We start from the raw sequence: 14136 nt of genomic DNA, 5'->3' as shown, positions 1-14136 counted from the left end.
CTCTAGTTTATGCTTAAAAGTGTCTACACGTATGGGCAGCCACTGATGATTCAATTGACATTTTGACTTGGTTTGTCTTTCTTCGGAAATAGGAGTTTGGACGCATTTTTTGCAAAATAAGACTTTACTGGGCTACTAACTAACGGATTTATTTAGCGATGTATTTGAATGGGGGAAGGGAAGCTAAGAGCATTATATTTTTGCACATAAGTCATGCTGGATACTCCAATTGTGCACAGTGATTATTAATATAAATTTAAGACCATTTTCTGTCTATCGTGGAGATTTGTACACCGAACGAAGTCTGCTACAGTAGAGAGGTACGGGGACGGTTTCTCATTTGGTGACACAATCTTCTGCACAGCAATTTATGAACCCCACCAGTTACTGGGGTGATAGTGGAGTGAGCAATTCTGTTAATAGGGTGTTAAGATATTACACGGTTTCTTGGGATCTGTGGAGTTTGTTCCTTTTTGATACTTTAGAATTGAGATATATAACATGTACCGGTCACATTACTGTGAAACAATACCTAATTGCCGACTTTTTTTATGTCAGAATACTGTGCACAGTTATCCGTGTTGTGGAAATAAATAATACTCTACGAGAAATCCAACACATAACTGCCTTGTTTAAAAAAAAAATCTAAAACCCTTCTAGTTGTCTTCAAATGTTCAGCGTTTGTCACCTAACATAATACAAGTGAATTATCGTTTTGATATCCCTGCCTAAATTTTTTCTCCTCTCTACAGCACCTTGTGAACCTTTTTGCACGCTTGGCAAATGACAACATTGGGTACATTGATTGGGACCCATATGTACCAAAGGTATGTCTTTTTGCCGTTTTTACATAGTTGAGTAGTTGCTTGCAGTTAACTTCAGGTAGTTTCAGTTAATGCTTTATAGTAATGATTTTATTAGTTGACCTATACCTTCACATTTATTAAAAACATTGCAAGCAAAGCCATAATCTGGCTTCATAGCACGTAGATTTAAACTGGACTAAGTGCTTTAAGTTTCGCTACCTTTATAGTTATTTAAAAAAAACAAAACACATTTGGACCTCAAAAGCATCCTTACAGTCAATGACTAAACCCCAACTTGAAAATGAGTACCTGCATACTAGAAAGTAGACAGCTTGCTCTTTACTATTGCTTTAAAGTAATGGCCATGGGAAAAGCCTTCACCCATACCTAAACACCAGTATGGAGAAGGAATTGGATAATAAATGTGTTTAATTACCCTTAAACTGAAATAGATGCAAGCCTATTGTTATCTATTCAGTAGTCATGGCTGCAGTATTCTGTGAATGTTACAGAACCGTATCATTTTTATTGTCACTTCAGATCTTCACCAGGATTCTCCGAAGCTTAAATCTGCCGGTAGGAAGCAGCCAAGTGTTGGTTCCAAGACAGCTAACGAATGCCTACGACATCGGACATGCAGTGATATGGATAACGGCAATGATGGTGGGTCACGGTAGACAAATACTTGTTTGTAGCTGTAGATCTAAGGATAAGTAGCTGTTTTCATTGGTACGTTAGATGTGTCCTCACACTATTGTGTACGCATGGCGCACGCTAAGAGAGCCGAGAACAGAAGTGCACAATCTCAACACGAAACATTGTGTCGCCCTTTCCTTCTGCATATCACGGACTCTTCATAGTATTGCAGCGTATTACAGGCCCCTTTCACACATGGAGGGTAAAGTTTTCTATCCGCTTTACACGGGTCACTGACTGTTTGTTTTTTTATTCAGGGTGGACCAAGCAAGACCGTGCAGACACATTTAACTGGGCTGTTTAATAGCATTACTTCCTTTTACCATCCATCCAACAACGGGAGGTGGCTGGTAAGTAACGGAAGAACGTAAGCTGGATGCATGAAGTGTATTTCAGTTGGATCTTGGCATAAGCAAATGGAAAACATATGCAATGACCCCTGGCTTGGGTGATGGGAGTCATATTCCAGCAGCAGCTGGAGGGTTAGTAAACAGACCGTTGAGTCAAACAGATGATGAAGTTTTCCCAAGCGTTCGTGTTGTTCATAGCGTACTATTTGTTGCACAATTTTCCTGCTCCTCCTGGAAATGTCAAGCCTTTGACTCTTAAGTCCCCTCGCACCTCTTTGACCTTCTTACTTTTGAGGAAGGACATTTATTTCTGATTGCCAGGGGCACGTTTCAGTGCTCGTCACGTGATAATACGTGGCGTGCAACAATCTCGCACATACGTCTTCAATTCTTTGGTGCTACAGAAATAAATGGTAGTAGCAATTTTAGGTTTTTTTTGCATAAGTGGTATTTTTGGGCAACTTGTCATACTTTTGCCAAAACATTTTTCTTACCCCTATCAGGAGTTCATTTTTTTTGGCATGTAACTATACTCTTAAAGCAGCCACATACATTTAGCGGAGGTGCTTTATTCAGCAAGTTATTGTGCATCACCTCTCCTTGTTTACAAAATCTACCGGTTTAATAAGTGTTGATCCAAACAGCTTCTTTTATTCGGGTCCTTCGTTAATAGGGCATCCTAAAAATAGATGTCCCTTATGTTTTTAGCTCTCCCCTGTGGCATGACTACTCGTGAATCTATTTAGCAATCTGGTTGCAGGATAAGTCTCATGACCGAGACGCTGATGGATCACAGTGAATCTTATTAGACTTCTTAAGTAATGATCTGTGCACGGCAACGCATGTCGTCTTCTCGCCTATTAATTGCATTCACGTCTGCTCCATTAAACGTATATTACACTGACGTTTTATTTATTTTTGTGTTTGATAGACAAAACTAATGAAGCTGCTCCAGAGGTTGCCATGCTGCGTAGTTCGACGATTGCACAGGGAGAGATATAAGAAGCCGTCCTGGCTCACCCCCGTGCTAGCCAGTCACAGACTTAGTGACCAAGATGTGACAGACTTTGTTGAAAGTATAATGCAGCCTGTCCTTTTGGCGATGTTTAGCAAAACCGGAAGCCTTGAGGCTGCGCAGGCACTGCAAAACCTTGCGCTGATGCGCCCAGAGCTTGTTATTCCCCCCGTGCTTGAAAGGTAAATGAGACTTCTAATCTCTAATCCGGCGTTGGATCCAGAGTTTCATGAGCGCCTATGGATCTAATAAGACCCCCTCCGTTTCCATATACACAGAGCGCTCTACAATTATTACGCGCGGAAACCAAAGAAGCATCTCTTGGCTGATAATTGCTGAGGCTGTGTGATGGCAGCGTCATTATATGTTCTGTCGTGACCCGTCCGTCATTTTAAAAGTTACTTTAATAAATATATATTGCCATTTTACAAGCATCTACAGGCTTTTATTTAAAGCTTTTTGCAGTTTTTGAGAGCCAATAGTGGGGGGGGGGGGAATAACAGTGAAAAAATAGGACATAATAGATTTGGTTTAAACATTTGTATTTGATTATTTTGATGTTTTTGGTTTATTTTGAATTCTATTACTTTCCAAGGGTTAGTTGTGCTAGAACAGATACACCAAACGTCTCCCTCCTGTAAAGAAGTAGTTTGCCGGTTACTTAAGAGCCACACGGCGGTAGCCTGACAGCCGAAAGAAACCTTTTTAGATCTCCTTAACCACGCGTAAACCATTCGATCGCAAATCCCCATGCGTTTCGTACAAATACTAGTGACCTGCTAAAGCCGGTGTTCCGTGTGTATTTATTTCCACGATTAGAACCTATCCAGCTTTGGAAACGCTAACTGAGCCTCACCAGCTAACCGCCACGTTAAGCTGTGTCATTGGAGTGGCTCGTAGCCTCGTGTCCGGGGGGAGATGGTTCCCAGAAGGTCCAACGCATATGCTACCTCTGCTGATGAGAGCACTCCCTGGTGTCGATCCTAATGATTTTAGCAAGTGTATGGTGAGTGTGCCTTGTTCTCTTGGTTCTTACTTCATACATTTGTTTAAATCAAATTAGCCGTTTTACCTGTTTTTGTTTTTTGTTTTGTTTTTTTTCTTCATCCAGATTACATTCCAGTTTATTGCAACGTTTTCCACATTGGTGCCTTTAGTAGACTGCTCGTCCCTGCTGCAAGAAAACAACACTTTTTCAGAGGTAGAACTCTCTGATGGTTTTAGAAATACGTCTGATTAATGCACCAATACATTCGTTCTGACTTTCTCTTATTTTTGGGGAAAGGTGGAGCGGGAGCTGTGTTCAGCCACTGCAGAATTTGAAGACTTTGTCCTACAGTTCATGGACAGGTAGTTTTTATGAATATTTTTAATGCGCTAATAAAAATTAACTAAACATGTTGGAAATTACTGGAGACGTAATGATTGGTAGAAAACATGAACAAACGTTTGCCTAAATAAAATAATACTTTGAAATCTTAGATGTGGATCAGTGGATCAGTCGATTCAAATTCATTTACATCGCCATGTCCAGCCAGCGAGGCAAGCTGAGAATAGATCCTCTTGCCTATTTAGTCTGCGCAGCCGTATAATTCTTTCTAGCCTTATCAGTACATATTCTGAAGAGGCAGACTCTGAAATAGGTGGGAGGAAAGCGAGCGTGGACTCCTATTCCAGATTGCTGTCTGGGAAGCGGTTGGGTTTTCCATTGGAAGTAAATGGTTTTGTTGTGTTTCTCCAGGTGTTTTGCCCTGATTGAAAGCAGCGCTCTGGAACAGACCCGGGAGGAGACGGAAACCGAAAAAATGACTCATTTAGAGAGCCTGGTAGAACTTGGCCTGTCATCCACGTTCAGTACGATCCTCACTCAGTGTTCCAGAGAAATTTTCAAGGTGCGGCGTGCCGAAAATGCGTAATCCATAAAATACCAGCATTTCCTGACCAAAGCGTATCTCTTATATCTGAGATGTATAGAACGCAAATTAGAGCAGCGAGTCCAGAAAATCACTGAAAGTGTTTGATAAACACTTTTTGTGATAAATCCTCACTCGTTTATCTTAACATTTTTCCTATTTGCTTGGTCTAGTATTGTAGCAATTATGTAAACATGGCTTCTTTGTATGTCTGTGCTCATTATTATCTGTCACAGGCGGGTGAGCTTATTTCATTGTGGTTATTTGAATGCGTGGAATGCGTTTAAATGTGTGTTACTTGTTTTCGGTCTACATTGGTTTTTTTTGTTTGTTTTTTTTGCTTTTAACTTATTTTTATTTCTTTTAAGGTTGCTTTGGAGAAAGTTTTCAATTTTGCAGTTTCTAACATATTCGAAACAAGAGTTTCAGGCAGAATGGTGGCAGACTTGTGCCGGGCAGCTGTGAAGGTGACGGGCGATTTACATATTGCTTGCGTGTAAACATACAAATTAAGTCATATTTTGTATGTGTGCAATATTTTTTATGTATCATAACTACTTGTACATTATATATATATATATATATATATATATATATATATATAATTAGTCCTCTAGAGTAATCTGATTTTGCACATACGAGTCTGAAAGCTGTCTTGAGCAAACAGGCCTTCTTGGCCAGATACTCACGTGTGATGACCACATACGGCCAGTATGAAGCCAGTGAGCACTACGGCCTCCATCACGATTATTGGAGAAGTTCAGGTTGGCCGTCTGGTTTATTTACTCGTGCCAATTACTCTGCTGGTTGATTGAATGTTTTCCCAGTTATGGCAGATGAAAATATCTGAACTGCACTTTTTTTTCCTTGTAAAAACGTGTGTTAAAATGCCATGATTTTTGTAATTCAATATTTTCAGTGTTGCCCTGTGGAGTCTTTGAAGCTCTTTCTGCCTCATTGCTGCAATGTTATAACGCAACTCACTAGTAGTAAGTCCAAAGGCTTCTTCTTACTTTTCTTTTTGAATCTATTGTAATTATTTTTGCTTTGCTTATAAGATCTGTACCTTGGGGATAAAGACTAAAGTTAGCTTAATAAATGCAACATTCATCAAGTGACTGCATCAGAAGATGGCGGTTAGTTTTAATTTCCCACAATAGTTATATGAATGACAAAGTGTGTACAGAGGTTTGATGGCAACCTCGGGCTTCATAATCTCCTATATAGTGCATAGAAATAGTTGCAAAGCATAAAAAAGTATGACCATATATTTTGTGTGCAGAAAACCACTAACACTAACCGTAATGTGACGTGGGTCAACTTCATTTTCTGATACGCATTTCTGATACGCGGTCGCAGCGCCAGGTTAGTGTGAGCATGAAATGATTAGACATTTCTATAAGTCTCTGTGAACGGCCAACTTGCGTTATTTTAACATGTTCTTAATGCGCGGGAGATATATTGCTGTGACTTCGGCACATCGTTTAAATGGCCTTTTGCTTTTTACACGCTGATTGTGTACAGAACGTCTGTTTAAAGAGAGTGTAAAGGACTGTTAGGGATAGTGTGTAAAGGAAGAGTTGACATAGGAGAGCTGTGCTTTGACCTCTTTGATTTCACTATTCATTGTGAAGGACAAACCCCAGCGAGCTTCTACTGAAGGGAGTGCTTGGCTGGCCCTGAATAATGTATAGTTTAGTCAATGAGATTTCTTCAGTCTCCTTGCCCATTGGGCTATGCATTATTCAGGGCTAACTGTGCCCTTCTAGCTGGGGAAACCTCATGATGTTCAGGTTGGCCCTTCATAAAAGAAAACACAACTCTCTTTGGTGAATAGACGTTATTGACTTCTTAAAAATATTTAAGTAAAATCACCATCTTCTTGCGATGGTCCCTTTTATACCCAACGTATATTGTGCCGACGTACGATGAAAATAAGGACTCAACGAGATCTTGGCCATAAATGAATGTTTGTCTTCTCCCCTTCAGACGATGACGTCCTCAAAGACGAAGAGTTGGATAAGGAATTGCTGTGGAATTTGCAGCTTTTGTCTGAGGTAAAGAAATGTTCTGTTTTCTTATAGATTTGCAAAATCACGCATTGCCAGTTTATAGTTTTAAACCGCAAGAAAAAGCGGGCTGATGAGTAACTAACTCTACCTTTAGAAAGAATACAGATCAGATAGAAGGGAAACGGAGCTTTCGGTTTGTATTTGCTGCAGATGTCGTAATAATCGCCCCCTACTTTACTTGAAAAGCCTCTGCATTTTTAAGCCTTGTCACATGTATAAAATATAATTACATCTGATTGCATCTTATTTTTATATGTACACTTGACGGTGTTCTGGCGTTTCTCCGGGATGATTTCTGTGTTCTGTCCCGGCAGATAACGAGGGTGGACGGAGCGAGGCTGCTTCCTTACAGAGATCAGCTTGTAAAGATTCTAAGGCGCACGTTGCACTTCACCTGCAAGCAGGGCTACACGTTGTCCTGCAACCTTCTCCACCATCTGCTGCGTTCCAGTACTCTCATCTACCCCACCGAGTACTGCAGTGTACCTGGGGGATTCGATAAGCCGCTGTCTCAATACTTCCCTATCAAGGTATACCTTTAAATGTTAAAAAAACAAATGTGTTTTTATTTCAATTACATTTCTTTAGCTGTTGAGATCTTTTTTGTTAGTTTTGTTATTTTTAAGTATGCCCATGTCTCTTATGCTTGAGTGCACTGATCTCCTAATAGAAGGTAGTGTATACTAGTGTTGGCATCACCAATTACCTATATTGTCCTACCCTTTACCTGAAACCGGGTGAAGTTACTTGAAAAATACTAATAGCTCACATTGATGTTTTCTGGGGGTTTAGGATTACTATATAGAGCTTTATAGTAGAATACTGGTGACCGTTTCCTTGTGTCACTGCCAATTTGGGTAGGGAATTCACATTTTTTTGAGCCCTTACCAAACATTTTTGCTCTTTTTAATATATAATTACCTTTCTAGTAAGAGCACACTGATAAGCTGCTATATTTTTTATTGCAAAGGACTGGGGGAAACCAGGGGATTTGTGGAACCTCAATATCAAGTGGCACGTCCCTTCGGCGGAGGAGATTGACTTTGCGTACTACCTTCTGGATCACTTTCTACAGCCAGAGCTACAGAAACTGGACCGCTATGGCAGCAGAGAGATTGAGATGTCCAGGTAATCTTACCTATTTAGAATTGGAGAAATGTTTGACATTAAGCTTTTAACGTGAGACGCTTTAGAATGGATGTAACTATAGATTTTGCAGGTTGTGCCTCATGGCTTAGTGGGTGGGGGGGTTGGGAGAGAAAGGACTCCTTCAACAAATACATTTTGGGGAATGAATCCAGAGTAAAGTGTTCTTTTTGTATTTGTAAGGGATGACATTCAGCAGTGTCTGACTATCGTGCATAATTGTCTCACCGGCTCAGGGAATCTTCTACCTCCTCTACGTGGAGAGCGAGTAACCCACCTGTAAGTAACGGTCTCATTTCTGTTGATATTTTACATTGTGTGTTAATTAAGCAAACCATGTTTATATTCTAGCTCCTTCTTTAAACTTTTTTTTTTTTCTTTCTCCCTCGCCTCTACAACTGTTTCCCATTCCCATGCAATGTTATTGTGAGATATGATCATTTTAAGGCCTGACACCTAAAATGTGGCTAGAATGTTTCATTGGTCATTCTTTCCCAGAACCCTTTTGGTTACCCTTTGCCTGTAGAAATTGGTTTAAACTGAGCTCATGCTCATGGGAGTGTATATGTCACTTGGATTGACGTATCTCTCAAGGTCTCCACGTAGTTAAATATGCTTAGTAGGTCTCTTGGTCTCAATTCCACCGCCCCACCTCGCAGCTTTTTCCAGTATGACATGTCTCATGATTGTAAAATCGTTCATGCCTGAAATCTTTTCTACCAGCTCATATAATTTAACCTTGGATGACCCCCAAAGGTTACACAGTGTCATTTTCTACAATGTATATATTGAGCTTATGTTGCACGTGTATTATGTTAACATCTGTCTTGTGTAGGGTTACAAGCATGGTGTCTTTGGATGAGACCAAACTCTTCACTGGTATTCACTACGGTAAGTTGGCTCCCTTTTCATCACATCACAAGATGAGTTCTACCATTTTATTTTGTTTGGATCTTTATGAATGAAATGGTCCTTTTGCCCATCCTGCTTTGCTTGGTGTTTAGTTGAATTTACTGTTAAAGCCCAGTATTTAGTACCCAATGTTCTGAACACCAAGGCATAGCCTTGGAAAGGTGTGAGAGCTCTGCTACTAGGCATTTGATCCATTTTTAGTACAGTTTTCCAGCTCAATATGTGCTAGTCCACCTTGACTACTTGATAGGTAATCTTGTACCCCATCGATATCAGAAAATGTATGTAGGAAATGTATCAATGATAGAATTTATAGAATCATTTTCAGAAGGGTACAGACTGCAGTAACTGGACTAGGGATGCATATGCTAAAAGTGAGATGTCCTCATTTGAATTAGAACATACTGGTGGCATAGAGTATATAATACAAAGTTGTGTTACAGAGAACACGCAGAAGAGGTAGGAATGATCAATGTTCTTACTACCCGCTGCTTGATCTCTCGCTTTTCTTCTATTTAGAGCAGCATTAGTTCTATACCTTTATAGTTAAAAATTTAAGTGTTCTTTCCCCATTTTTAGACTATCGTAAAGAAAACTACAGAGAATCAATTTCAAAAATACTCAGGAAACTTTTGCGTAAGTATTATTTCTTAAAATAAATGTTCCATTTTGTGATAACTAATCTTGCGATGTAGGCTGCCCACTAATGCCTATCATCTTCCCAATGACAGACTATATCCTTGACCACTCGGAAGATGACACCAAGTCTTTGTTCCTAATAATAAAGGTATACATCTTCTTCAAATACGTGTTTCTCTAATTTGTGTTTTTGTGTTCTGTCGCTGATATTCATGTCATTTTTTGGCAGATTATTGGGGACCTTCTGCAGTTCCAAGGATCTCACAAACACGAGTTTGATTCCCGATGGAAGAGTTTTACTTTGGTCAAAAAGTCAATGGAAAATCGGGTTTGTAAAAACTTTATATAAAACAGACTTTTTCAAACTTACATGTTTACAAAAACCCTTTGCTGTTGATAGAGAGAGGATGTCGTGTAAGACATTTACTTTGAAGGTTTACAGTCATCATTAGTGGTTTTATAAACGGGATTGTGTATTCAGTGCCTGATTTTACGGAAGGCTCAGGAAATGTTTGAACACACATATACGGTATAATGTCGTGGACTGCCCGTTGGACACACCAGGTAAATACCAGGTTAGATAGTCCTTCCTAAAGTGAAGTCATTCATCAGCCACTGGCCTTTAAGTTCAAGGAACAATGTTCCAGTCTGGGCCAGTAGACATATGAGGCAGTAGGTTAAAATGCTCACATCATTATTGTTTCTCACTTCTATAAAAATAGTGCTTCTTACATAAAATACAATCCAGTAATGCAAGAAATGTAGGTGTTTTCTTTCCATTTTTAGAAGGCACAAAGTAGATAAATTCATAGAATATTATGTGAAATTTGAAAACAGGAATTGTTAGCAGTAACATTCCCAGAAGACATGGCGTCCCAACTCTTGAGATCTTAATGTAATGAATGTTCTTAGCTGAGATAACTTTATATACTCCAGAACCAGTTATATAGATTGCGAGGAGATGTGTGAAGGGTTTGACGTCACTAGTGTCTCGCCCAAATATTTTACTTTCTCTCCTCTTTCTGTTTCAGCTTCAGGGTAAGAAGCAGCACATCCGCGCCCTCCTGATTGACAGAGTAATGCTTCAGCACGAGGTACACGGCGAACCAAGTCTAACCGGGGACTCTTGTTCATATTCTCTATGTTTTGGGTTTTTTGCAGTTTCAGAAAGGCACTGGTATTGAAATATAGTCTGTGTGTGGATGCGTTTATATACGGCAGCTTACAAGTTACCTTTTGGTAGAGAATGTAAAATTACTCAGCGATGAGCCACGCAGAGTGGATGTAGTAATGCTTGAATCCTTAACCATGGCAAATAGGAAGATCTGCTTTTAACAATATTTTGATCAGTCTATTATTTGTGATAGAAATGTCATACCCAATTAGTTAATATCAATTCACAAAACGGAATATCCCTCCACAACTCAGACTGTACGGAAATAAACAGAAAACATTTTATCCGCTGCCTGCCAACTTAAATTCTTAGGATGTCCAACTCGACAACAAGGATCCTAGGTTTCTGCTACTGCGAATCAAACATACATATTGAGATGTAGATTGTACTTAATCATTGTGGCGTCTCTATTAATGTGGGAATACAATGCTTTGAATTATATCTGGGATTTTTTTTTGTAGCTGAGAACGTTAACTGTTGAAGGCTGCGAGTATAAAAATGTCCACCAGGACATGCTGAGGGATCTTCTGAGATTGTCTACAAGCTCATACGGTCAAGTGAGTAGTGTTATTGCGTGCAATGGTTGTACTGCAGGTAGACCTCTGCAGTCTGTGATGATACAAACACTAAGTATTAATCTCCAGCCTGGAAAATCTAAATAAAGCATAGTATATATAGGACGTTTCAGGTCAAGTACGTCATATCCCTAAATAGTGTAATATTATGTGTTCAAATATTTTCAATCAGTGGCTGTTCTTATAGACCAGTCCATTAAAGAGCCGCTTACATCCCAAACTAAATGAATTCATAAAGTCTCAATGATTTGCTTCTAATACCTTAACTGCTTGCGTCCTGGGACTCTTAGAAACGTCTTTAAATGTATCCTGGTAATTCTGTTATATAGAGCTTTGTATACCTTGTGTCTGTGTGTGCTGTTGTGTTTCCTTTTCTTGCTCCAGTATGATGTGTAACGCAGTGATTGTATTGTGTAGGTGCGAAACAAAGCTCAGCAAGCATTTTTCACAGCTCTGGGAACCTACAATTTCTGCTGCCGGGATATAATTCCTCTTGTACTTGAATTCCTGCGTCCGGAGAGGCAGGACGTCACTCAGCAACAGTTCAAAGTAAGGATTCCATGCCCTCGGTTTTAGGGGGGGGGGGGGGGTTGGTACTTTTTCTTTAATTTGCGTAAAGTTAGTCTTATCCATTGTTTATCCTCATTAATTAGTAAAGGGACACTCCTGTGTCCCAGCGATGCCCCTAGAAAAACAATGCATGGAAAAAGTGCTTTGTAAGTACTTTGACATGCATTGTTTGAATTTAGGGAAAAAAGAAAAAAGTGCTTACCTGAGGTAGAATCTGTAACCTTGTAGAAGCGCTCCCCTTCCTTCCAAGAAAACTTTTAACTCAAAGGGAGCTCTGTCCGCTTTCTCCTAGCCGGGGCTGGAGGTGAGTATATTGGGTGAAAGGAGATGTGTTTTGCTGAGCAAATCACCTGCTGGGTGCCAGAAGACGGGACAAACGCATATCGGGACCCCCACATACGTTTACAGAGACCTCTTAGCTATATCATATGCACTGAAGTGAATGATTGCCAGATTACAAAAGCAAGAATTCAGTGCATATTCAGCATGTATTATCCAAAAACTCCTGTATAAGGCATAAATATTAGGGATTTTGTTGTACTATAGGGGCATATATTGCTTAGCCTGTCAAAGTACCCCAAGTTTGGCAAGTCCCATATAATTTGTCATGGCTTTATTGCTTATCGAGGAGCTGAATCGTTCAGCCTGCACTGCATTATAACCCAAAAGAGACTTTCATGCCATTTAAAGCCTTCTCTGGACACCATTAGCGAGGAAGCGGTGTGGCAGGAGGGGCTGCTCAACCCTGAGGTTTGGTCAGAACCTGCAGATATGCACAGCATAAAAATATATACAGAAAGTGACCCGTAAAAGTGATTAGTCTGTACCCGATGGACATAATCGTCACTATGTCTCCTGTTTGCAGGGTGCCTTGTATTGTCTGCTTGGGAACCATGGTGGAGTCTGCTTAGCCAACCTCCACGACTGGGAGTGCATCGTGCAGACCTGGCCGGCTATTGTCTCTTCTGGTCTCAGCAAAGCAATGTCTTTGGAGAAGCCATCCATCGTGCGCCTTTTTGATGATTTGGCAGAGAAGATCCATCGTCAGTATGAGACAATTGGCTTGGATTTTTCAGTACGTATAAAAATGGGCTTAATTATATATATATATAGCAATAATTCGCTAGATATATGACAATAGGGAGTCATGAAGTCAGTTTTGTGTATGTCATGTGAAGGTTCGCTTTTCATTTGATTAATGTTTGTTTCTGGAGCAGTTTACTGTTCAGTGTAGAAAAATCATTAATCATTGATATGTTAAGTAAACCTTAGAAGATCTGCCATTGGATTCTTCCCTTGGTGTTTTAAATGAATAAAAACATGCATTTAAAAAGCATTTCCTTTTATATAGCAATAACCTATCACTGTGTCGCCTGACAATGAGGAAACCTACTAATGCTGCACTTAGTTAGAAAATGTCTTTAGTTCAGCAGCGTAGGTGGAACAGTTAGGTAGCCGATATACTGGGCATCATGCTGAAATTATTCTTTCACTATTATTATTATTATTATTTCAGCATGTCGGGTAAAAAGGTAGTGCAATGTAACTTCAGCAGGTTCAATGGCAAGTATTTATTTTAATTTACCTTTTTTACCTTATTTAAGGTACCAGAGACATGCATAGAAATTGGCATTCTTCTGCAGCAATCAAATCACCCGCCTGCCAAATTACAGCTGCCCCATCCCGACGAAATCTGCCGAGCAAACAAGAGGCAAGAAGAGAAGAATGCGGAGTCTTTGCGGTACCTGTTTATTCCCAATGTGTCTCGGGGGGGTATATTCTTATTATCTAGTATATCCGGTAATAGTAGATAATATCTTATTAAATATCAAAAACATGAATTCCTCTCTTTTGACTATAAAGATTTCCAGATATCAAATCCATATATAAGCTGTGCTCTCTGCTATTTAGATTGTTAGCGAACATGCCCTGGGTTTTTCAGAGAAGCTCCATTAAAGCTTTATTATCAGTTTATTCCACAAATATTCCTAAAAAAATTCCTGCAAGTTTTCCATTTCATTTTTTTTCTGTATATAATCTGGCTGCCCCATATTGGGACTATTGTAGAATAATGTGCCGCCGCTGCTATTACTGTTTCTATTATTATATTATATTTTGACTGGCGGCACCGTTGCAGTAACAATGTAAAGAAAGCGAGCAGCTTTAAAATGAACAATATACAAATTTCTAATAAAACAAACACGTCTGAGACACACCGGCACACGTGAGCCTGCAGTCTGCGAAGCTAGGGCTTCTTTACTCTGATAT

The 14136-nt window shown here is 39.7% G+C and overlaps 1 protein-coding gene across 1 annotated transcript in view; it reads left to right on the top strand.

The window, feature by feature from the left end:
- LOC149303181 (proteasome activator complex subunit 4) overlaps positions 1-14136 on the top strand; it is a 50526-nt gene that overhangs the window by 24875 nt on the left and 11515 nt on the right. Inside the window, exons 7-29 of the mRNA XM_089481548.1 lie at positions 753-827; positions 1347-1469; positions 1760-1852; positions 2784-3049; positions 3687-3873; positions 3979-4068; positions 4153-4217; positions 4609-4759; positions 5149-5247; positions 5700-5769; positions 6770-6837; positions 7167-7382; positions 7823-7980; positions 8182-8277; positions 8834-8889; positions 9490-9546; positions 9642-9697; positions 9779-9877; positions 10581-10643; positions 11185-11280; positions 11716-11847; positions 12734-12943; positions 13473-13609. Of these exons, the coding sequence (XP_089337674.1) occupies positions 753-827; positions 1347-1469; positions 1760-1852; positions 2784-3049; positions 3687-3873; positions 3979-4068; positions 4153-4217; positions 4609-4759; positions 5149-5247; positions 5700-5769; positions 6770-6837; positions 7167-7382; positions 7823-7980; positions 8182-8277; positions 8834-8889; positions 9490-9546; positions 9642-9697; positions 9779-9877; positions 10581-10643; positions 11185-11280; positions 11716-11847; positions 12734-12943; positions 13473-13609 (2663 nt within the window). The remainder of the gene's footprint in view (positions 1-752; positions 828-1346; positions 1470-1759; positions 1853-2783; positions 3050-3686; positions 3874-3978; positions 4069-4152; positions 4218-4608; positions 4760-5148; positions 5248-5699; positions 5770-6769; positions 6838-7166; positions 7383-7822; positions 7981-8181; positions 8278-8833; positions 8890-9489; positions 9547-9641; positions 9698-9778; positions 9878-10580; positions 10644-11184; positions 11281-11715; positions 11848-12733; positions 12944-13472; positions 13610-14136) is intronic.

Source organism: Sceloporus occidentalis, unplaced genomic scaffold (genome assembly GCF_023333645.1).
Source record: "Sceloporus occidentalis isolate IW3139 unplaced genomic scaffold, rSceOcc1.0.p SCAF_15, whole genome shotgun sequence".
In the NCBI taxonomy this organism is placed as follows: domain Eukaryota; kingdom Metazoa; phylum Chordata; class Lepidosauria; order Squamata; family Phrynosomatidae; genus Sceloporus; species Sceloporus occidentalis.
The sequence above is the reverse complement of the archived record's forward strand: the minus strand, read 5'-3'. Positions and strand labels throughout refer to the sequence as shown.